Source organism: Hibiscus syriacus, unplaced genomic scaffold (assembly GCF_006381635.1).
Source record: "Hibiscus syriacus cultivar Baekdansim isolate YM2019G1 unplaced genomic scaffold, ASM638163v2 tig00116971_pilon, whole genome shotgun sequence".
Classification (NCBI taxonomy): Eukaryota; Viridiplantae; Streptophyta; class Magnoliopsida; order Malvales; family Malvaceae; genus Hibiscus; species Hibiscus syriacus.
Genome location: NW_024063495.1, coordinates 3,616,872 through 3,641,608, shown reverse-complemented (window position 1 = coordinate 3,641,608; position 24,737 = coordinate 3,616,872). Strand labels below are relative to the sequence as shown.

General features: G+C 36.9%; 2 protein-coding genes across 3 annotated transcripts; one reads left to right on the top strand and one right to left on the bottom strand.

Annotated features, from left to right (window-relative positions):
• The first annotated feature begins 993 nt into the window (after positions 1 to 993).
• Positions 994 to 22,896, top strand: LOC120191728 (ENHANCER OF AG-4 protein 2-like). Of its 2 annotated transcripts, XM_039194647.1 has the most exons (14): positions 994 to 1,375; positions 1,438 to 1,557; positions 2,129 to 2,205; positions 4,234 to 6,075; positions 6,180 to 6,687; positions 6,856 to 6,964; positions 7,223 to 7,335; positions 7,437 to 7,624; positions 8,083 to 8,737; positions 8,820 to 9,312; positions 9,888 to 9,983; positions 10,072 to 10,165; positions 10,521 to 10,700; positions 22,580 to 22,896. In XM_039194647.1, the coding sequence occupies exons 2-12, from the start codon at positions 1,450 to 1,452 to the stop codon at positions 10,146 to 10,148; spliced, it is 4,266 nt and encodes a 1,421-aa protein (XP_039050578.1). In that variant the 5' UTR covers positions 994 to 1,375; positions 1,438 to 1,449; the 3' UTR covers positions 10,149 to 10,165; positions 10,521 to 10,700; positions 22,580 to 22,896. The 2 variants fall into 2 exon arrangements, with proteins under 2 accessions (XP_039050578.1, XP_039050577.1); XM_039194646.1 differs by having other exon boundaries at positions 995 to 1,557.
• On the bottom strand, positions 12,622 to 14,667 carry LOC120192145. The gene is made up of 3 exons (XM_039194980.1): positions 14,060 to 14,667; positions 13,646 to 13,949; positions 12,622 to 12,642 (listed from the first exon to the last, which is right to left on the bottom strand). The coding sequence occupies exons 1-3, from the start codon at positions 14,665 to 14,667 to the stop codon at positions 12,622 to 12,624; spliced, it is 933 nt and encodes a 310-aa protein (XP_039050911.1).
• Positions 22,897 to 24,737: the final 1,841 nt, after the last annotated feature.

Genomic DNA, 24,737 nt, shown 5'->3' with positions numbered 1-24,737 from the left:
AAACATTCCCAAAAAAAGAGCTATGTCGTGACATTCTGACCACCACCACGCCTGCTCCAGCGGTCGGCCTCTCTCGAGGGCCTGACCGCTGCTCCGATTAAGCCTGACTATGGAGGGCACCAAGAACGGTCGAGTGGGAACGATGGAAAATAGGGTATTGCAGTTGCTTACTCCAAGCCTAGGGTATATTCTCTCCTTGATTGCGTCGCCTTTTGAAAAGCTATGATGGGGTATTTATAATTGGAATTTATATGGTTCAGTGCCATTGGAAATTCCCTAAATACCCTCGTTGACATACCCATTTTATAAATGACATAGCAGCTGCCAGTGGTCAATTTCCTTGATGAGGGCATGATTGCACGTGAGGATGAAGCTGGGTAAATGACGTCAGCAATTTTGTTGAGCCACGTCAGACTTGCAAGATAAATCTTGCCTTGGTAAGAAAATATGTTCCTCATTGTCGTCTTCTTGTGTTCCTCTAGCCTCGGAGAATTTCTCTGCCTCGGCAAATAAATTCCTCATTCGTCATTTCTTGCATCAACACAACCAGCCAACAACCTTCCTCTAAAGCAGCATCACTTGAACCAAATAAAGTTTGCCTCAGCAAAACTTATCCACCACATACAAGTGTATACTGCATGCAACTATATACAACTAAAATGTTATGACAAATAGCTTTTAGGCAAACAATAACTAAGTAAAAAGACTCAGAACACGGTCTTTTACAGAGTTATCAATGTGACATCACCTTATGATGATATATCAGTAGTATCGTTAAATTTTTAATGGTAAGTGATTAAAATGAAATCAAAACTAAATGTTAGATATGATTAAAAAGATAGTTGAGTGATCAAAATAAAATGAAAATGAAAATTGAGATATTAAAACTGCGATTTACTTAAAAATTTAAATATCATTTAAATATATATTTTTAAAGCTACAACTTTATATCATGGAAAGGGAATTTGGAAACAAAATCTAAAACAGGGGAGAGAAGGAGAGACCAGAGATTGTAAACCGACAACACCAAACGCAGAACTTCGGCCTTCATTTCTCCTCTCGTTCCTTGTGGTTACTTATCGTCCTGAACCTCACTCACGCGCCCCACAATAATCAGGAAAAGAAAAATATATCTACCATTTCTACTCAATAATCCAATAATCTCTTCTTCGTCCACTGCCACCGTCTTCCTCGCCCCTCTCGATGCCCTAATCACTTGCCCTCGCCGGAACTTCCCAGGGCGCGTCGCCGCCGCCGGCGATATCAGTGGCACCAAAATTTCAAATCTTACCTTCTCTTGCTATCTCTAGGGTTTGTTTGTTGTTTTTCCTTTTTGGGGGTTTGGATTTGAATCTGGAATCGTATTTGGGATTTGGTTTGCGGAAGAAAGGAATAACGACGACGACGTAACGACGACGGCGTCGAAGGATCTGTTAGGGTTTTAATCTTATGGCTGGGAGTCGTAAAAGGGGAGGGAACAAAGCAAAAGTTGAGAATTTTAGTTTGGGTGATCTTGTTCTTGCCAAAGTCAAGGGTTTCCCTGCTTGGCCTGCCAAGGTCTCTCTTCCCCATTTTTCTTTTATTTCCTTTTGTTTTATTAGTACTAGTTTGGGGAAATTTATGATTGTATTCTTTGTTTTGTTATATGCTCTTCTGAACTTGTGGAAATTTGAATAAATCCGTGAAGAGTTTGGGGATTTTAGTTTAAGAAAGTTTTGTGTGATGTTGGTAAGTTTCTTTTGTGCTTACATTGTCTTACTTTGTAGTATATTTTCTGGTTTATATTCAATTTGTTGCCTTTTAAGTAAGTTTTGTTTTGTTTTTTGGATTCAACGTTCTCCGTGCTTATGCTAGCTGATTTTGTTTTTGGTGTTTCAGATTTAATACTTTGATCTGTTTCTTAAATGGTTACTTAATGCAAATATGCAATGTTATTTTTTGGACCGAAGGAAATATGACTAAATACTTATGTGTTTCCCCCCCCCCCCTTGAATGCTAGATCAAGTTGATCCTACCAAGTGCATCAAAAAATTATTTAGGGATTTCAATTTTTTATTCTGTTACTCAGGGCTTGGTTAATTTGTGATATTGGTTATTGAGGTAAGATTATGCGGGTTATGAATTTCAGATTAGCAGGCCTGAAGATTGGGAGCGAGAGCCTGACCCTAAGAAATATTTTGTCCAATTCTTTGGAACAGAAGAAATGTAAGTAATCCACATTCAATTTCTACATGTTTGTTGAATGAGTGAGATGGCAACATGGTGACTTAAGAGAGTTGATGTGTCTATTCTAGGTTTTGCATTTGCTTTCTGGTATGAAGGAAAACACATGAAAGGTGTTACTGCTAAATTCCTTCCGAAAGTATTTGTTTTGTTGTATACTTGTATCCAAATAACTTGTTGAGTATGCCGGACACCAATCCTTGTTGTAAAGGCTTGTGCCTAGGCACCAAGGCATGGTGCCTGAATCTGTTAACAGCTCAAGAGCCTCTGAGCTAGGCTCCTTTGATGAGGCAAGACTTTTTGTGCGTAAGCATTCTTGTTAGTGAAATTTAAGTGCAAAAATGGCACGTCTGAGAAATATACCTATGTTTTTGTTTCTCTTAATAATATTATTATTTATTTAAAAAATGAAAAAAACTCTCTAAATCTTCCCAAATGAATAAAAAGGCAATAGTTTCTCTACTTTAGAAAACTAAAGCAGGCAAAATTAAAACTTACGGAATGAGCTTGTAACGGCTATCAGTTAGCTCCAAATTGAAGTTTCTGCTTGTAGAGTGTGATAGGTCTATATACATGAAATTAATTAAAAGAGCAATAAATCTATTTTAAATAATTTTATTTGTTATTATTATTGTCTTAAATACTATTTTTTCAACAATGCTTTGGTTCGTGACATGGATGCATTTGTGGGTTGTAGCCAATGTCGAGTCATATTTTCAAGAAAGGAATCATAGTTGGCATAATTAGTAGTCATGATGATTATATTTATAACTTAATTGCACTGTGCTGAATTTGAAAGTTGGTGTAGCTTATTTGGAGTTGAATTGAAAGGCACTGCAAATTTCCATTTTTAAAACTTTTATTAATTGTTAGCATTAAATGGATTTTTGATTTAGGTTTTTTGTATGCTATGTTAGTTTGCATTCTCACATTTATTATACTCGCATAGAATTTTAGAAATATTCTTTCTCTAATAACCAATCTTGATGGAGGACTTATTCATAATTTATTGCTGTAGCATTTAGGGCACAGTAATGGATCTTTTTATTTTGTAGTTTGTACAATGAAACTTTTATGTGGTTGATAGCATTTCTTTATCTGTTTTCTTTATTGTTGGATGAGTTGTTTTTGTAGCTACTATCTTGAGAAGAAATAAAGTTCAAACCAATCTTGTATGTATTCAGAATATGTTTGGACATAGAGTTTCCAATTTTACTATAAATTTATGAGTCGTCTTGGATAAATAACTTGAGTCCAAATAGCTTCCCTACTTCTGACCATGAATTAGATAGAGGAGCATCTCTGGTTTGATTTAGCAATTTTGAGATTTTAGCTCAGTGTTTTGCATATGGTATATATGCAGAGGTCTTCATGTAAAGGAATTTTAAATGCCGTAAAAATAAGTACAACTGGTATTATCCTTGGTAGCATTTTTGCATAAATGGTGTCTTTGTGTAAATAGTGAAGTGGCTCTGGGAATATATTTTTGGTTTTTCGAAATGTTCCATCCATTATGGGCTTGTATTGGGATTTTCCTTCTCCTGAATTTTTAGTATTGTTGCATCCATATATGCCTTGAATGGGAAACTTGATTCCACTTTGGATTATAATGGTTGATTGATGATGCTTCTTCTCCTCAATTATGTGCCAGACATCTTTAAATTTGTTGAAAATGAGAACCTACTCATTTTGTCTTTTGTTACTTTTTAATACTTGGTGGTGTATTTTCTTTTTCCTTGTGCACATCATGTTCATGCACATATGAGCAAGTTGATGGATTGAATATCTCCATCTTTTCTCTCTCTTATACCTAGTATTTATGTGATTGGGATTTTCTTATTTGATTGTTGCAGTTTTTTACAATTTCTTTTGTATAAAAGAAGCGATACTTTTCTTTTCCGGCCAAGAGATGCTTGCATGCATTATTATTTTCCTCCAACTACTTTTTGAACTAAAGTTAACTTGTGTTCCAGTTGCTTACTACCCCCCTATGGCTTTCTTCTTTTACAGAGCTTTTGTTGCCCCTGCCGATATTCAAGTGTTTACAAATGAGACAAAGAGTAAATTGTCTGCTAAGTGTCAAGTTGTTAAAACTAGGTACTTTGTCCAAGCAGTTAAGGAAATCTGCGTGGCATTTGATGAGTTACATAAAGAGAAGTCCAATGATTTGAGAAATGAATCTGATAGACCAGAACCTAGCCGTGAGGCTTCATCTGCTGATGGGGTTGAGGACGAAGGCTCTAAGGCTGACTTAAAGAATGGACCAGTTGCAGTAGCACCTGATGAAGAAACCACTAGTTTAGGAAAAGGTGAAAGTAATAGAGAACACATAAAGCCTTTGATTTCCGGTCATGCAGATGATAGCTCATCTCCAACTATGTCTTTTGAGGGTAAAGATAAAATTTCAAGTGGTGAACAAGCTAAAAAGGTGGTGTTATCTCCAGCATCTTTAGATGAGCCTTCTCATATAAAGGAGGAATTTTCTGATGATAAAATTTCTACAGTCAATTCCACTAAGAAAATTTTGAGGTATGATCAGATGTCAAAGAAGATGGCTCCTGGGTTAAAGAAAAGAACCCATCAAGGGCAGAAAAGCAGCAGCTCAGCTGCAACATTATCGAGGGATGTTAAATCTGGTGGTTGTCTTGATCGGCCTGATTTTGAGGAGCAATTAAAGGATAGACTAAAAGGCAAAGTCTTGGATAGCTCTGCAAGGAAATTCTCGCCAGATGATTTCAAATCAAATTCTAATCACAATAGTGGTAAAAAGCCAAAGGAATTGCTGAAAAGCAAAAGCAACAGCAACTTGAAGGTTACCGCTGATGTAAAGGATGCTGTGGCTAATCCAAAGGTTGAGACTACTGGCAAGAAAAAAAGGGGTGAAACTGGATTTGGAAAGCCAAAACCGGGAGGAGATGAAGTTTTCCATCCTGGCAAAAAGCCAAAGGTTTTAGATATGGAAAATGAGGCTTCCAAGGGATCTCTTGTCAAAAAAATGAAAACTAATTCTCCAAGCTCTAACAATGTCAATGACAAAGCTGCTAAACAGTCAGATTCGAGGAAATCCACACCTCATGTTTCAGTATTGAGAGCTCGGGCATCTGTTATTTCTGATGTTTCCAATGATGAAGCTGTGCTGCCCTTACCAAAACGCCAATGGCTGGCTCTGGAGTCAATGGTTGATTCTAGTTATTCTGACAATAAAATTGGAAAAAATCCTGTTGAATTGAAGAATGACACTTCAAGTTCTGGTAATGTGAAACTTCCTGCTACCCAATTGCCCAGAAGGCCTAGAGCTGTTTGTCTTTTTGATGATGATGAAGAAGATCCCAAAACCCCACTTCATGGAGTATCTACCCGGGATGTTAAAGTAACTTCTGTTGTTTCTTCTGCTTCAAAAATCATTGATGTAAATCACTCAACTGCTACTGATGCTCAACGCAGTATTGGAGATTCCAGCCAATATGAGAACAATGGTCCCAAGGAGGCATCTTCACAATTGGTGAATGATTTTGTGTCACATATTCGACCACAAACTGTTGAAAGGAGGCTTTCTATTCATGCCTTCGCTCCTGAAAGATCAGAATCAGAACAGTTGTCTTCCAAGGAGGCAAAACCAGTCCTGATTTCCCCCATGAAGTCTCCTTATCTGGTTTCTGCCACAAAACAAGTTGAACAATACAGAACTGCTAAAGCCGCTGTCAAGGTTTCGACTGATGGTTCAAAGTCTTCTCAAAATCAGGTTTCGAGTCAAAGACATAGACAAGCTTCTTCCGTAGAGAGATCGAAATCTACTCCAAAAGAAGTTTCACGTGTAAATGACACCACTTTTGTTACTGAAACTTCAATGGAGTATGGTTCTGCATTTCCCTTATTATTATTAAATTCAATTAATCTTTTTTAAGTTATTATATTAATTTTCATTGCATTGTGTAAACTAATTTCTTTCTGTACAGATTTGACATCTTTAGAGAATATAGAGGTGGTTCGCTGATTGATTCCAAAAATCCAGATTCTGCTACGTCAATGAAGCATCTTATCGCCGCTGCCCAGGCAAAAAGGAGACAAGCTCACTCTCAACAGTATTCTCTAGGAAATCCTAGTTCTGTGTTTCTGTCGATGTCTGAGGTTCTTGGGAGGAGCTCCAGTCCTGCAGTTCAACCTTTTCCCTCTGCGATCAACAATGAAGTGCAGGGATTTGTTCATCCAACAAGTATAGTTTCTCCACCAACTCTTGGACGTCAGTCAGGATCCCAAAATCAACTGGACACGGAGGAGATTGAAGAGAGAAGAGCTACTTCAGGACACATGGCAGCTGGTGGCTCTCTCAGTGGTGGTACCGAGACATCTGTTGCTCGAGATGCTTTTGAAGGAATGATAGAGACTTTATCAAGGACGAAAGAAAGTATTGGACGTGCAACTCGCCTCGCTATTGATTGTGCAAAGTATGGCATTGCAAATGAAGTAAGTTAACTATTATGCTTATAGGTGCAAGATGAGCTTGTTTGACCCCAAATTTTATATTACGATTTATAATTTTATTATCTATATGTTAATGATTACATATGATATTATTATCCTTTTGAAGACTACTTTTTGGAATGAGCTTTAGATTCCATAATCTGTATGCAGGTTGTTGAGCTTCTCATCCGGAAGCTGGAAAGCGAGCCCAGTTTTCATCGTAAAGTTGACCTGTTCTTTCTTGTTGATTCAATCACCCAATGCTCATATAATCAGAAAGGTTCGTAATTTATCTGTTGCTGGAGGTTAAGAATTTTTTTTTATTTCACTTCAACTTTTTTTTTTCTTGTTGAGTCTTATTTCCTTATTTGTTATGTAATATATTTGTACTGAGTTGCATCTTTAGAGCTTTGAAGGAGTGCTTCATTTTAACAAGAACACTTTTTTAAGTCCTCTTCTACTTGGTTACACTCACTGAAATAGTCGAATGTGATCTATGAATGCATCAATTAAACGGTTGTGGTTAATGTTTATTTAGGCATTGCTGGTGCTTCATATGTCCCTACTGTTCAAACAGCACTGCCCCGTCTCCTGGGTGCAGCTGCTCCACCTGGAGCAAGTTCTCGTGAAAATCGTCGTCAATGTCTTAAGGTATAATATTGTTTTTCAATGTAAGAAAGTATTATTCTGTTCATTCCACCCCACCCTCTCCCACCCCCCTGAAGGTTAAGGGGATCTTTTGTCTATACCAGGTTCTACGGTTGTGGCTTGAGAGGAAAATTTTTCCTGAACCAATTCTGCGGTGTTATATGAATGACATTGGAGTTTCAAATGATGATACAATCTCAGGGTTTTCCCTAAGGCGCCCGTCTCGAGCTGAACGTGCTATAGATGATCCTATAAGAGAAATGGAAGGCATGCTTGTCGACGAGTATGGCAGGTGAAAGCTCTTTCAACTATTTAAATGAAGTTATTGTAATGATAATAAATAATATCTACTATATCCTATTGAAGATTGGGTTTGTTTTTGTTTGGTTTCATATATATTTGAAGCCAAACTAAGATCAAATTTACTTATCAGCTTGATTTTCAGACCAAAGTAAAACCTTTTGCTTTTCAAACTAGGCCAATCCAACTTGGATACTTTAGTTAATTTTAGCTTAGGCCAGAAGTATCAGCATCCCGTTTCACTATGCTATTGTCATTCATCTGATTGGGAATATGTTGCTGAGCTACCTACTTCCTGAGTTATCTTATTGAAGTTTCTCAAATTTCTAAAATTTGAAGTTTTTTCCAAAGTTCTTTTGTAGCATATATGTCCCATCTTCTACTTCCTAGATTTGTCACTTGAGGGGAACACTAACTTTCTGACACCAATTTTGTTGGTTTTGTAACCAGTAATGCTACATTTCAGCTGCCTGGCCTTTTGTCTTCAAATGCATTTGAAGATGATGAGGAAGATCTTTCAGACAGTCCTTGTGGAGAAGCTGTTGACGCATCACCTCTAGAAACGGCTCAGATTTCGGCAGAGTTAGAAGTGTGTACGGTTACTCCAAGTGACAGGCGTCATTGCATCTTAGAAGATGTGGATGGTGAGCTTGAAATGGAAGATGTGTCTGCACACCAGAAGGATGACAGACCATCATTCGCTAATGATACTCTTGAAAAGGACATGCAACAGCTGGACACTGATAAGATTATGGAACCAGCTTCAAATAGCTCCGACGGATTCCCTCCTATACCAGAGGGATCCCCACCATTGCCCCCAGATTCTCCTCCACCCCTACCACCTTTGCCACCTTCACCACCTCCACCCCCACCTTCATCATCTCCATCACCACCCCCACCCCCACCTCATCTACCCTTACCAGCACAACCACCTCCTCCTCTTTCGCTGCCTTCATGCCCTCCTCCAGCCTTCGTACCCCAACCACCATTACCCACTCAACCTTCACTGCTATCTCAACCCATGCCACCCCAGTCATTGATGCAGTCTTCACCACAGTTGGCGTATCAACCACCTGTACATCATGAATTTCAGGGCACACCAAATGTAAGTCTTCTAGGTATTTCTTTGCTTGCTACTAAGTTTGTCAGTACATTTTAATTTATAAAGCATATGCCTTCGTTTGCAGGGTAATCATATAGTTCAAATGGGTGGAACTGCTCCTCATGGAGGCCATATAGATGTTGCTGTGAAAAGTGAATCATTTCTGCAGCAGTCACCTTGCTTTTCTTCAGGAGCCCGAAATTCTCGGGAGCCTTCTGGATATAATTCTTCAAGGCAATTGGAATATGGACATAATGAAATTTACTTAAATGCCCAATCCTCTCAACCAAGTCAACAATTTCAACCTGGTAATACAGCCTTGGTGCAAAGACCTTTGCCCCCGAATCTGCCACAAATTTCATCCAGCCATTTCTCATTCACAAAGTCTTCCATGCGACCACATCCTCAGCATTCATATCCTCCTCCATACTCATTGCCATCGCAACATGATAGCCACAGGCCATTTGTTGCTGATGAACAGTGGAGAATGCCTGCCGGAGATTATAATACTGATAATCAGTGTGGGTGGATGGCTGGAAGAAATCCACCACCTTCTGGTCCATTGTTTGTCCAGGAAGGTATGAATTACCTTGCTCCTAATCCCTAGGAAGCTTCCATGGTTAAAAAATGTATGTTTAGGGTCATTAAATTTATTTATTTTATCTGATTGTACTGTTCTTACCTGCAAATTAAATATATGCCCCCTCTATGGTTGTGGCAGTCAGACTTCAAGGTGTTGCTTACTTGCATGATGTTATGGATGATTTGCTGTTCAAAAGGAGAAAAATCCATAAAAATGTAGAACATGTCACCATATAAATATGAAAGGCACACTTCATACTGTATCTGCAAGCTTTTTTTTGGGACTGGTAGTATCCACGTATTATCTATACTATAAATAACATGAGTGACACTAAGTCTTTTAAAAAAATTGAGGTAATACAATACAGTTAGTCTTAGATTTCCATGAGGCATTGCAGATGGAAATCCTTTTAAGAGCTCATTCTTATGCCCATGAATTAGTATCTGAGATGTTGTTTTGATTATATTTTTCATGCATATTTCATGTGCAAGACTTCCTCTTCATACGGGACTTAATGTGCTTATCAGATGTACCTACTTTTTTGTGACACTTCTGTTAATTGTTTGGCAGGTTACTTTAGACCACCTGTTGAAAGGCCACCCTCAAGTAATATGGGTTATCCAATTGCTTCCACCGATAATCTACCAGCTGGAGCTGCAAATTCAGGTATTGCAATTTTTTTTTTCTTGGTTTGCCAGTTAAAGAATCAAGTACATATTAAATCAGAGAATGACATCATGGATGTATCTTTCAGGTCATGGTGTTTCACCAATATTGCCATGTCGACCAGACATGTCTGCCGTTAACAGTTGGAGGCCACCTCGAGAATAAGGATATAGTCTTATTAGGTACTTAGTTAATATTCATCTGTTAATGAAATCTTTGCCGTGAACATTTCATTCTTTATTTTACTTTTCAGCACAACATTTGACTTTCGTTATTGAAGTGAAAATGAAATGTGCTGTTTAAAATGTGCACCCCTTTTGTAGCAAGAATGAGGTGTATTTGTAATTGTTTTTATTTGTTCGCATGTTATTATCATGTTTAAGTTTACAATTTTTTCTTGCATCTCTATTTCCTGTTACAAATATAGCAGTTTACTCTTCAGGGTAAAAGGAATCCATAACTCATGACCTCTACGCCTATCCTTTTCACTTCTTGATCAATTCCTGCTTAGTTTGTTACATTTGACGTTTTTTTTAGTTGGCTGCGAGACATGTTTCATTGAAGGGTGGCTCAATTTGTGGATAGAATACAATTATCACATGAAGGCTGTGTTGATAACTTGTGGAGACTCTTGGCAGGATTGTGTATATTGTAATTTTTCCTGACAAATGTATCCAGGAACGTTTGCTTCTGAGTGTAGCCCATATTTCTGACTTGGTTAGTACACTGTTTCTTAGCTTCTGTAATTATACCGACTTCATAAGAAAAATGTTTCTTTGTTAATAGAACTCCGGTCCACTTAGTTGTTTTCAAGATGTTTTGATTGTTTGTTATCCAAAAATTGATCAGTGCTTTTGTTGAGTTAATTACTTATGATGCTGGCTTCATTGTGGAGCTACATTCAATGTTTTCTTTTTATGTTCATAGGAAGCACAATTTTATCTGAACATAGTTGTGACTTTGCTGATTTTGCTTAGATGCAACTTCGGTTCATTGCTAAGCATGTCAATCATTTTTTTTTGTTCATTAGTAAGAAGTGTGAACTTTTTTAAGCACTAGATCCATTACCAGATTTCCCCCCCTCCACCTGCTATAAGTGGAGAGAGATTTTAACGATATTTAAAACTTTAAGCAGCAATAATTTAAGAAGTGAAAGGCCATTTGCTGGATTGTTTTAGGCATTCTCTTTACTTGTGGTGATCCTAAATGCCTGATAAATTGACATAAGCTCTTGAACTGTCTTTATGTTGCTAGTGGCGGGAGCATAATTTTGGTAATTTTGTTTCTCTTCTTTCAGGATCATTAATTACCAAATCATATTTTGTGCTCTTGAATTGATAGTTTTGAGAATAGTTCTACTTCACGTCTTTTCTTTTTTGACCATGTTTGTCTGGGCATGGAAATTAAAAATGAATTTTGGCCCTTAGTGTTTACACACACATATATTATCAGGAATTAGATTCCCAAATTTAGTAGATTATGTAATCTAGTAGGATCTTTGTGAATGTATTTTTTATTAGTTAGGAACCCTAACTCTAAGGGATTATAATTAGTCTTAGGATCAATCTCTTACCTAGTTTAGAAGTTTCCCAAGATAAGGCAATATTTTGTATATTTAAATATGAGTCTCCTACAAGAAATATAAGATTTTTACTTCTGATTTTGACATGGTATTAGAGCTTGTTACGCTCATTCCATGACTTGTTAATCTCGGTCTAGCAAATATTTTTTTTCTTAAAACCCGTCTCTTGAGCGTGTGTTGTTATCCCAACAAACAAATGGTTGAAGTGGCTGATAATACCAATAGCATTGAAGCCCTGCAGGGAGTCACAGTGAATGAAGGGGGTCATTTTAATCCGGTAGGTGACTTGCAAAACATACAAGTTGTCTATCGGTTGAATGGAAAAAATACCTTAAATGCTCTCAGTTGGTTCGTACGTTTTTAAAGGGGAGAGGTAAGTTAAGTCATTTTCTTGGAACTGGACCTAAGGAGGGAGATCCTAGGTTTGAATTTTGGGATGAACAAGATTCATTGGTGATGTCCTGGTTATGGAATTTCATGGTGCCAGAAATCAATGACATATGCATGTTCCTCAATACTGCCCAAGAGATATGAGAGGCTGTAAAACAAACTTACTCAAAGATTAAGGTGCTGCCAAGATTTATGAAATCAAGACCAAGATATCATCAATCACAACATATTTTAACCTACTGCGAAACTTGTGGCAGGAGATGGATCACTACTAGAGTATCGAAATGAAGTGTAGTGAAGATGTAATAACCTTAAAAAGGTTTGTTGAAAGGACATAATTTAGGGTTTTCTTGTTAGACTAAATATTGAATTTGATGCAGTGAGAGTTCAGATTCTTGGTAGGAAGATCTGCCCTCACTAGATGAAGCCATTGCAATCGTTCGTACTGAGGAAGGAAGAAGGGGAGTTATGATCGAAAAAATAGTCAAGTAGATAGTTCAACCTTGGTTACTAGGGTTGTGACAGGTGTACTTACTGCAGAAAGCCTTGCCACACTAAAGAGAAGTGTTGGAGGTTACATGGAAAGCCTCAGTCAACAAGTAAGAATTTAACAGAGAGAAAGTTCAGTAAGAGGATAGAGCAGAGCTTATACAACCAAACAAATGGTTAAGGAACCTGAAGAACAATCTGTCGAATTCAACAGGGAAGAAGTAGAAAAATTGAAAAATCTACTGGGATCCTTAGAAAAACCTTCCTTTATTCAGGATTCTAATGTCTTGGGGTCTTCTACCCACATACCTACCCACATACCATATGATTAATTCAGGTATATCCACTTCCTTTATTCAGGATTCTAATGTTGGAATCTTCTACCCATATACCTACCCAAAGTTCTTGGATGATTGACTAAGGAGCTACAGACCATATGATTAATTCCTCGCTCAAACTTCTTATCTACACACCCTGTCCTAGTAACAAAAAAATCACAATTGCATATGGTACCATGATAACTGTTGCTGGCCAAGGAGATATTGCCATTAGTAAAACCCTAGTACTTAAAAAATGTCCTACATGTACCAAAGTTATTTACTAATCTCATATCTATCCAAAAACTCATAATACTAATTTCGGTTTTTTGTTTCATCCTACACAATGTATTTTTTAGGAGCAAGAAACGAGGAGGAGGATTGGGCATGTTAGGGAAGTCAACGACCTATACTACCTTGAAGACCATAGTAGACTAGTTAGAGTCTTGAATACCCAACTATCATCTCCTTTATATGAATCTATAAACAATAAAGATCAAATCTGGTTACACCATTTTCGCCTTTTTTTTTTATAGAATAAGGCCTCATTAAAAATATCCTACATGTTACAAACATAACATGAAAGACATTGGAAGGAGGAAAAGAGCATCTCTAACTTTTATTAATGAGAACAATAATACACCTCCACACCTCAACAACTAACAACTCCTTACATAACAAATTAACCATAATTCTGTAAACATAACACACCCTATTACTCCCTTAATAAAAATAACCAAGGCATAACACCTTTAAGCATTACACAAACTTAAAAATCAACCTATATCAGCTTTAGCTAATTCATCCGCTTCCCAATTTGATGCTCTCGAAATATGCCTCATGATAATACCCTTCCTCTCCACAATGGTAGCTATATCCCTTACCAAGGATTGAAACAAAGTAGTACTAAGGTTCGGATTATTAATCCACTTCAGAGCATTAGAAGAATCCAATTCCAAAATGAACTTCTGACTTGGAAAGTACTCAACTTCATCAATAAGAATCAACCCTCTATTGATCGCCAATAGCTCTGCGAGTAAAGGAGGACCTCCCCCTACCTTCTCTGAAAACGTCCCAAGCACCGAACCACTGCCATCCCTAATCAAGACACCTATTCCACCCTTATCCCAACCTTTGACCATTGCACCATCTACGTTAACTTTTAAGAACCCTTCCGGAGAACTCCACCTAGAAGAAGGAAGAGACCTCTTTTTCATATTACCATGCTGATCCGCTAATTTTAAATCCCCCATCAAGAATCAAAATGAATATGAACATCCTTAAATGAAGTTTCAAACCAAGAAACAATTCTGAATCGTGTAATGAAGAACAACGCAAAATCTACCTTCCCATTCTGAAAAATCACCTCATTCCTACATTTCCAAACAGACCACAACATTGCTCTTGGAATAAACTTCCATATGTGAGATCTCGGAACTAGGTCATCCCATGCAATTAAGAAATCCATCAACTTACCAGGAATCACAAAGAAAACATTCCATAACTTTAAAAATTTAGCCCACAAATCCCATACCACATCACAATGCAGAAACAAATGTGAGATCGACTCATTGCACTTCTTGCACAATGGGCAGACATTGTCTTCAACCCCTGTAACTCCTCTCTTCAGCAGTTCCTCTTTCACCGCAACTCTATGATGAGCAAGTTGCCAAACAAAAGATTCCACTCGTGGTGGAGCTACTCCTTTCCAAACATACCTTTCCCAATTACCTTCTAAATCATCATTACCCTCTCTATCAAAATAAATTTCCATGCATGATTTTGCAGTAAAATAGCCCTCTCCATTTCTCAACAAAATCCAACAATCTTCCTCTAATAGTGACAATGAAGAGCTATTCAACAGAGAGATAATTTGCAGCCACTTCTCAACCTCCCAATCCACCATTTTCGCCTTGGTCACCCACCTTTTAAAGTTTTGGAGATTATGTTCCTCTCTTTATTTAAATCCTTAAATATTGAAGAATTTCATTGCAAAGTGTGTGAACTTGCAGAACACAAGCGTTCTTTTCCAGCTAGCAATAAAAGAACTACCAGCCCTTCTAATCTTGTTCAGAGTGATATTTGGGGCCCCACTATTCCTAATATAATCGGGGCTAGATAGTTTTGTCATCTATAGATTATTGTACTCGGGTTATATGGATCTTCCTACTAAAATAGAAATCAGATGTTACCATTACTTTTAAAACCTTCTACAAATGATTAAAACTCAGTTTGTGGCTGAAATAAAGCGAGTCAGATCAAACAATGCTAAGGACTACTTTAATCGGGTCTTATCTCCTTACTTTCTAGAAAAAGGTATCATACACGAATCCTCCTGTGGAAATACCCCCAACAAAATGGTGTAGTAGAGAAGAATGGCCATCTCCTTGCCACAACAAGAGCCCTTCTATTTCGAAACAAAGTGCCTTAACAGTACTAGGGAAAGGTAGTGTTAACTGCCACTTACATGATAAACAAACTACCCACTAAAATTCTTGAATCCCAAAGTCCCCTTAAAGCCCTCACAAAGTTCTTTCCAAATTTCAGTCCATCTCTTAACCTAAAACTTAGAATATTTGGGGGTGTTGCTTTTGTTCATATACATTCTCAAGGTCGGGGTAAGTTTGATCCAAGAGCATTAAAATGCATATTTATTGGTTACTCTTCCCAGCCAAAAGGCTACAAGTGTTATTACCCACCTACAAAGAAATACTACTCCTCTGTTGATGTCACTTTTGTGGAAAAAGAAAGTTATTTTATTGTTCCTTATCTTCAGGGGGAAATATCATTTAGGGAAGATAAGGATGCATATTTTTTTTTGCTTCAGCCTCGTTGACTTTCATACACCCATATATTCTGAACAAACCCAGCACCTAATACACCACAGCCAAACATTCATGATACTACTTGTCTCCTACTAGTCTATTCAAAGAAGAAGGCACCTATGCAAATTCAATCATCCTCTTCTCCTGCTCCTATACAATCTGAGGTACATTCTGAAACTCATTCTGATCAAAATGATATTGAAAATTCTCTGTCTACCTCTGATTTTGAATTTCCCATTACTATTAGAAAAGGAAAAAGAACCTATACTACAAAACATCCTTCCTACTTGTTTATGACCTATAAAAACTTATCCCCAAACCACGAAGCCTTCCTCACCAGCCTAAACACCACTGTATCCGAGGCATTAGAGAAGAACTGAAAAAAGGCTATGAAAGATGAAATGGAAGCGCTGGAAAAGAATAAAACATGAGACTTAGTATAGCTGTCAGAAGGGAAGAAAACAGTGGGATGCAGATGGGTGTTCACAGTCAAGTATAACTCAGATGGCTCTTTAGAAAGGTACAAAGTAAGGTTGGTGGCAAAGGGGTACTTTCAAACCTATGGGATAGATTACCTTGAGACATTTGCCCATGTTGCAAAGATGAACACAGTGAGAGTCCTACTGTCCTTAGTAGCTATTCAGGGATGGAATTTGCAACAGTTACAAAGATGAAATGGAAGCGCTGGAAAAAATAAAACATGAGACTTAGTATAGCTGTCAGAAGGGAAGAAAACAGTGGGATGCAGATGGGTGTTCACAGTCAAGTATAACTCAGATGGCTCTTTAGAAAGGTACAAAGTAAGGTTGGTGGCAAAGGGGTACTTTCAAACCTATGGGATAGATTACCTTGAGACATTTGCCCATGTTGCAAAGATGAACACAGTGAGAGTCCTACTGTCCTTAGTAGCTATTCAGGGATGGAATTTGCAACAGTTTGACATTAAAAATGTCTTCTTACATGGAGACTTGAAGAGGAAGTATACATGGATACACCACCTGGATTTGGGCCGAATATTGGACAGGCAGTTTGCAGACTGAAGAAGGCTCTATATAGATTGAAACAGTCCCCGAGAGCTTGGTTTGAGAGATTCACTAAAGTGATGTTGAGACAAGGTTTTAAACAAAGCTAAGGTGACCATATTATGTTCGTGAAACATACTTCTTCAGGGGGAGTGACTGCACTTTTGGTATATGTAGATGATATAATTGTTACAGGAAACGATTCTGAAAGGGTCAACTGCCACCAAAAGTAGAATCCTTCATGTGGCAGGTTGTTCTAGGGAGATTGGGTGTTAAAACAGAACTGGTGAAAAGAGGAATAACATGAATTCAAAACCTGTTATGCCCTCTTTGCATGATGGAAGAAGAGTCTCCTTCACATTTGTTTTTCTCTTGTTCGGTGGTGTGGTCTGTTTGGAATAAATCTCTCAACTTTTGGAAGATTCAAACTGTTTTCCATTATAATGCTAAAAGTTTTCTCTTTGCTGGGGATGCTTTGAAGACCGATTCTACAATCTGGTCTCTTATTCCAGGGGTAGTTATTTGGACTACTTGGAAATTGAGGAATTCAATTGTTTTTGAAGGAGGGAAGTTGGATGAGGTTGAATTCGTCTTCTTAGCAAGGTTTAGGCTTGCTTCATGGTTCCTTGCGAAGAATAAAAGGGTGTATATTTTTAAACTCTTATTTCAGACCCTCCTTAGGGGACGCTTGTTCCATCCATTCTAATATGATTGTGTCTATTATTCCTTGTAATCCTCCTCCTATGGGTTTTGTGAAAATTAATGTTGATGCAGCGACGACTAAGGATTTGAAGAAGAGTGGTTAAGGGGGAGTTTTAAAAGATTCATTTGGAACTACCTTAGGGTCTTTCAAGGAGCCTGCAGGTCCGGGGCCTCCAACATTTATGGAGTTAAAAGCTATTCAAAAGGGGCTACCATTCTATGCTGATTTTCGAGAGAGGATAAAGGACAGTTTGATTATTGAAAGTGACAGCAAGATGGCAATGGATTGGGTTAAGGGGGATGAATTATGTCCTGATTTTTATGCTTATTTGGTTAGAGACATTCACACTGGCTTAATATGTTCGATGGTGTGGTTAGATGGGTAAGCAGGACAACCAACTTAGAGGCTGATGCCTTAGCTAAAGAAGGAATTGGTTGATTAAATGGTTATGCATATGGGTTACAAGGTTACCTTGTACTGACTTGTCTGTGTTTAGTTTACTTATAAGGATGTATCTTATGTATATTATTGTTTTGTTCAATAAAATCCTAAGGCACTCTTTTTCTCCTTCCGTTGATTAAGGAGCTTATCTACAAGCACCTTCAATCAAGGAGGTTTTAATGAGGCCTGAAGTTCTTATAAAAAAAAGAGTTTGAAGGAACTTGGAAGACTAAAATACTTCCTTAGTATTGAAGTGCCACACTCACAGCAGGGGGTTTTTATATCTCAACAGAAGTAAACTCTAGACTTATTGAAGGAGACTAGAAAATTAGGGTGTAGACCATCAGAAACTCCAATAGAATTCAATCACAAGATTGGAGTCTCAAAAGATGATGATGTAGTAGTTGATAGAAGTTGTTTCAGAGACTTGTGGGCAAAGTTATCAAAGGCTCAAGACGCATCGAGGCGCAAAGTTTCCTAGAGCCTTGAGGCGCGAAGCGCATGAAAGGCGCGGGATTCACAAAGGCGAGGCGCATGATATCCAAAAAATTGTAATACATGTATATTATGCAATCAAACTCAAATATCATAGATACCAATATTAGGCTTCAATAGAGTTCATTCTCAAACTCAAATACCAACCTAACGTCATAAAAGCTATCAACAAGCATAATCAAATACTAATTTTAACAAAAGCATCCAACATGCATAAACAAAACATCAAATAAAGTCACTGATAATCATCATCAAACATCAAACTTGACACGTGTCACTCACGTTTTTATTAACAGTAGGAACCTAAAAGTGTAATGGAAGAAACATTATACACTTATTTTAATAAAAAAATTTAAACATCAAAATTAATTTTAAATATGATTAGACATTTAATTTATATTAATCATTATTTAGAAAAGGTAAAATATAGAAAAATGTGTTAGACGTAAATTTTTAATTACGAAAATTAATAAAACAAATATCCACATCAATCGTCACAAAATGTTCCACGTCATGACTTTATCCATTCCCCACAAGTACCCACGACAACTAAAGATTTTTCTTCCCGCCAATCAAAATACGACATGTTACCATAGCTTTTGTGTTTAAAATTACTCACTAGTCACTTCCTCCTTTTCTTCACCTTCTTATTTGTACGAAGACAAACCACCGCTCAAAATCCCCCTCACCGACCTGTTTGTTCTTTGTAGAAAATGAACCCAAATAAGACGCCGGAGGACGAACAACACCCATCCATCGCTGCCGTGAACCGCCGTATTCAGTGGTTGTCCCTTCACCTGACCCCACTTCCACCGCTCCAACCTTCACCCCAACTCAACATGCTAACGTACGCCAAGTCGACCAATAAACTCGAGGTCGACAAAGCCTCCTTGAAGAGCTACATGAGAGGGGAAAATAGGGAAACACAAGAGAAAATCATCGAGTTCTTCGAGTCGAGGCCCGATTTGCAAACCTCGGTGGGGATTTCGATGAAAGAACACAAGGTTTTAAGCCCACATCGCGCCTAGACTGAGCTTCGCGCCTCAGAGCCTTGCTGCGCCTCGCTGAGCTTAGGTGCGCCTAGGCTACGTGCCTCGCTTCAGTGTTGAAAAAGCCCCGTTCAGTGAGCCTCTGCGCTTTTGCGCCTCAGGCGCGCTTTTTACAACTATGCTTGTGGGAAGACTTATTTATTTTCACACACCAGACTAGACATGGCATATGCTGTTGGAGTTGTGAGCCAGTTTATGCACAATCCTAACGAATCACATCTAAGGGTTGTGACTCAAATTTTGCATTACTTAAAGGACACCGAGCAAAGGAAATCTGTTTAAAAGAGGAGAAATTTGTCTTTGGAAGCATGCACTGATGCGGATTATGCAGGGTCCATAGTTGACAGGAAGTCAACCTCAGGGTACTGCACTTTCTTTGGAGGGAACTAAGTTACTTGGAGGAGAAAAAAACAGAATGTTGTGGCTAGATCTAGTGCAGAAGCTGAATTTCGAGCTATGGCATTGGGAATTTATGAGTTATAATGACTAAAGATTATTTTAGAGGATTGATAACAAGTTAACAATTAATATTGCACATAATCCATTTCAACATGACAGAACAAAACATGTTGAAGTGGATAGACACTTCATAAAGGAAAACTTGACAGTGGCCTGATTTGTACTCCCTATGTGACCCCTGGAGATCAAGTTGCAAATATACCTACCAAGGGATTACCTGGTAAGTATTTTCAGAAGTTAACAGGCAAGCTGAGGATGGAAGACATCCATGCCTAGCTTGATGTGGAGTGTCAGAAATTAGATTCCCAAATTAAGTAGATTATGTAATCTAGTAGGATCTTTGTGAATGTATTTTATTAATTTGGATCTCTAACTCTTAAGGGATTATAATTAGTCCTAGGATCAATCTCTTACCTAATTTAGAAGTTTCCTAAGATAAAACAATATTTGGTATATTTAAATGTATGCCTCCCCTACACAAAATATAAGATTTTTACTCTGATTTTGATATGTATATATATAAATTAAGTCATGTTTTAGAGTTTCATTGCCAAAGAGGTTAAGGGTTAGATAGAAGACAAAAATGTAAATTGTAATAGATGCTCAAGACTAAAAAGAGGATAATTGATAGAATTTTCGGATATGGTTTTTTAATTAAAGAAGTTATTATGTTAAATGATTTTCAGTGCCAAAAAGGCTAACGTTGCCATAAAAGGTAGAAAAGTAAATTGTATTAGGTGCTGAAGATTGAAACGTAGTAGTGGACATCAATAAAAGGGAAAGAGAGGCAAATAGAATGAAACAATGGGAGTGAGACATTCCTTTTTCTTGCTGAGATGCATGCATCTTTCTTTTCGTAACGTTTGGAGATTCATATCAGATGAGGCAATTTTTTATATTTTATAGGACTTGGGATGTATTCCTTCTATGTCCAGGGACTGACAGATATAGCAACTTGGGATTTATGCTGTCCAAGTTTCGAGACTGATGGCTGAATCTAGCAGTTCATATTTGGGTTCTTTTAGGAAAAGGAATAATAAATCCTATGCTATATCTTCCTACATTGCCATTGAGATGACTAAACCTGTACATATGGTTGCAATGTTTGTTGGTGGTTGCTTTGTATTTGATTCTTGTTTGGATGAGCATGGTTTCCTTGGAAATTCTTGTGCTTTCTATGCAATTCATCAACCAAGTCCCACCTTGACAAGATTTGCATCTTATTCTGCGAGCCAGTTTTTAATGATATGGCTTGCTGAATCCTAACTTTTATGTTATTATTCAGTTCTATAATGGAATTAGGAACAAAACAAGAATCAAGATGTTTGCCCCTCACTATCTCTGAAAATATTATAAATATAGAAGCTACCTTTTGTTGCAATCAATCACAAACTCCTCAAAGTTTTACAACTGTTCTAATCATCACAGTTTATCTTTGGCCTTTTTGAACAGTGTAGTATAGTCTTTCATATAGAAACTAATGAAAAGTGTTTGAGTTGTTACAGTTTTCTGGACTTGCATCTCATGCAAAATTTTAAGCAGATATTTCTAATGGTGGTACGAGTAACCATGCTGATGCGTAGAAAATTGGTCTATTTTGATAGAACCAAATCTGAGTTCAGTGATCTGTTTGGTTCTAAATAAAATTTTTATGAGGTGGGCTAGTGTTCTTTTGAAGGTAGAAATCCTCATATATTGTTAGAGGTTTTAGAGGAATTTGAGGTGTGATAACTCTGAGGATGAAAAGGGGGGGTTGGTGAATATCATTGCATAATGCTTGTGCCTTCCTTGAAATTTTTTACGAGGGGACATTTATTGTTTGTTTGTATTGATATAGGATCTAGTATGGTCGGGGAGGAATGCTTAAAGGCAAAAGTTGTAGACACTGCATGGTTACAATGGCCATTAACTAGAAATAAAATTTTGTTGTTTAGGGTCTTAAAGATCTTGCGAGGATAAGCAAGCAAACCCAGGGTAGTTATTTGTGCCAGTTGTTGCGGGGAGTCTGACAATGAGAACATAAAATACTTAAAAATAGAACTTTTTGACCAACAAAATAGGACTTGAATTTTCAGTAAGCGTGGGAACTGTAAATCACACTCAGCCTATATGATTCTAAAGATTATTTTCCTTTTGATTGCTAGGTTGGGGAAACTGTGTTCAAACCTTCTTTTGTGTCGTCACTGATAGCGATCCTGCTACTGGCTAAAATTAAAAACTGCAACTAATTAAAATAAAATTTGATATATCTCAGTGCAAACCAACTTCAAAGACTTGATAGTGATGAATCTTTATCGATATTTGAATCAATTACTCTACGTTTGAAGAAAGGTTGATCGCCCTTTCTTTTCCATTATTGTTAAAATGTTCAGGTACAAAACTCAAAAGTGATTTGCTAGCAAGTAATCGCTTTGTGCTGGTGGTTCATATTGCCTCCCCCCCCCCAAAACAACCCCCAATATTTAAATTGTCCACCCTATAGACGAGTCAATGATGAAATCAATTGGTCATTTAGATATGTTAGATAGCAAAGCACCTTAGAAGGTTGAGGTAGAAGAAAAAATGAGAGTTTAGAAAATTGCCTGAGTAGCTGTGTACCCTGGACTGCTTAGCCTTGTTTTTGTTTGATCGTCAATTATTACCTTTTTCCTTATACCAGATTTGTTTCCATTTTTATTTGATATCAATGTATAGAAGCACGCGGTATGAATTTTACCAACCCGATTTAGTATCGGTAATATGGGATTGATATTCTTTTTATGCTTTCCAGACGATAAAAGAGAATTGAGCTGAGAATAATGTGGTCATTACTTGTATGTCACAGGTTTAAAATATCATATAATCTGAAATATCTGAAGTTATGGTGAGGCAACTCGGGTATTCACCAATGTTGACAGGTCCTAAGAACAGAGCAAACTACTGCAAAATGTTAAGGTAAATATTTGACTTGGATTCTTGAGCTTAGACAATGCTTGGATTTTTTTTTAGTTAGATACAAGTAGTTCTTACAAGGATACTCCTGTCAATTGTAGGTAGTTAGAAAAATACTTGAAGAAATTTTGGCTAAAACATCAGTTTTTATTTGGTATCATGTACTATTATGTATATTATTTACACATAAATTTGTTTGCATAGTACCTTAGTTTCTAGTTGATTCATTACATTCCACAATTTTTCTGGGATATAAAGTAGATTTTTACACTGATAGTATACATCATTGGTTTCTGGAGCTAATAATCTGTGAAACTGGTTTTCATAAATTGTTTACCACGACCTTCCCGTCCCTACTTGCATAAAATTCTTTACCTGAAGTCGTGCCATAAATTGGATACTCGAACGACACAGATGCTCCATGTTACTTGAACTAAGGTGGGGCGTGTGTTTTATATACGGCTTTCTTTTTCAAAAGTTCTTTTTCAATGTATTTAGAGAGTTTTGGAGGTTCATACCTGTATATCCATGTACGAATACGATATGCATTCGACGTTGGTATCGGATACCGGTTGTATTTAAAGAAAAACGATGGGTCAGCAACATAGACATAATGATAATTATGTTTGCTTTGATTAATTGGATGAGAATAGAGATTGTCATTATATACACTTGGATATGTTTGAATTTGTGGAATGTGGTTTTCTTAAGCGTTGGAAGGATTACTTTTATGGCAGATCTGAATATCCATGGAAGCAGTAGTTTCTTCATAGAAATCAGACAATTACTTATGAAAGAAAGATTAAACTACACTGATTGTTGTAGTACTTTGAAAACTTTTATTTTGATCACTGAATTTTTAGAACTTATATTATAATCACTAAGCTTTTAATTCGCTTTTATTATAGTCACTGTTGCTAGTTGTTACTAGTCAGAAAGGTTAAATTTTCAATGAATGGAATGGTTGTTCAATTTCAATAGCTAGAAGATTTTGTTTGATAAGAAAATTTACGAAGTTCAATTTTATTTAATTCGATGGTTGATTAGGGGTGATCTTTTCAATTGATAAAAACCATCATAGCTGTAGTTATCAAATGATTTTTGTGTCACGTCAGTTATCGTTATTAATTTAACGGTTTAATTTTTAACAATAATAATTTTAATAAAAAAATTATTTAAATAATTAAAGGACAGATTTGCTTAACTTTTTAGCTTGTTGTATGGTTTTGGATATGTTTAAATTATAATGTAAATTAATTTTAAGGGATATGAGGTAGAGGTGAGTATTGAATTGATTCGAACAAAAAAGATTCGAGTTTTTGATTTTTATTTTATCATTCAAATTTTATTTGATTTTTCTTTTAGTTGAGTTGAATGTGTATTTATGGTTTTGTTTAAATTCGAATATAATATTTATAATATTATGGGATTGAAATCATTCGCTCCGAACTTGGCCTGTTGGCCATAAGCACCAAACTCCTGAATTTGGGGTTTATAACGTACATTAATCGAAAAATTAAATCTGCTCATATATTACTCTTAGCCAATCAATGGACGTCACGTGTTTGCCAAATGAACTATTAAACTCAGCTTGAAGTACATGATTGACACTTGAATTTTTTTTGGGTTTATTTGGTTTTTTGTTTTGGACCTATCTGATGTAAGAACTTGAAAATTGTCACGTGTATCAAATGTATAAATTAGTTGACCCTATTTCCATATGTAATGAGGTAAGGAAGAGGTATGATAGTAGGTTGTCAGTTCAGTTGGTAAGAGCGTAAAGCTCTTAACCTTGTGGTTGTGGGATCGAGTTTCACGGTTATGTTTTCTTACTAAAATATTACCTCCAATTAATCAATTGATGTGATATGTGGCAAAATCAGGTAAATAATACGGGTGGAATTTTTTTTATAAAAAAATAGGGTGGTCGAGAATTATTTTGGGATTTAAATCATTTGCTATGACGCACATGAAATTTATCATGTGGAGGTGACAAGTTTCATACAATTTTGATCTATTTTATGTGACGGGTTTTATTTTTTTAATATATT

Excerpts from the sequence above, each read along its gene's own strand:
- LOC120191728 (XM_039194647.1), top strand. The coding sequence starts at position 1,450 with ATGGCTGGGAGTCGTAAAAGGGGAGGGAACAAAGCAAAAGTTGAGAAT. Across the intron at positions 6,965-7,222 it reads ATGCTCATATAATCAGAAAG|GCATTGCTGGTGCTTCATAT; the intron begins GTTCGTAATTTA and ends ATGTTTATTTAG. Across the intron at positions 7,625-8,082 it reads CTTGTCGACGAGTATGGCAG|TAATGCTACATTTCAGCTGC; the intron begins GTGAAAGCTCTT and ends TTTTGTAACCAG.
- LOC120192145 (XM_039194980.1), bottom strand. The coding sequence starts at position 14,667 with ATGGTGGATTGGGAGGTTGAGAAGTGGCTGCAAATTATCTCTCTGTTG. Across the intron at positions 13,950-14,059 it reads CGATTCAGAATTGTTTCTTG|GTGGAGTTCTCCGGAAGGGT; the intron begins GTTTGAAACTTC and ends TCCTTCTTCTAG. Across the intron at positions 12,643-13,645 it reads CTACTTTGTTTCAATCCTTG|ATTGTTCTTCAGGTTCCTTA; the intron begins GTAAGGGATATA and ends TGAATTCGACAG.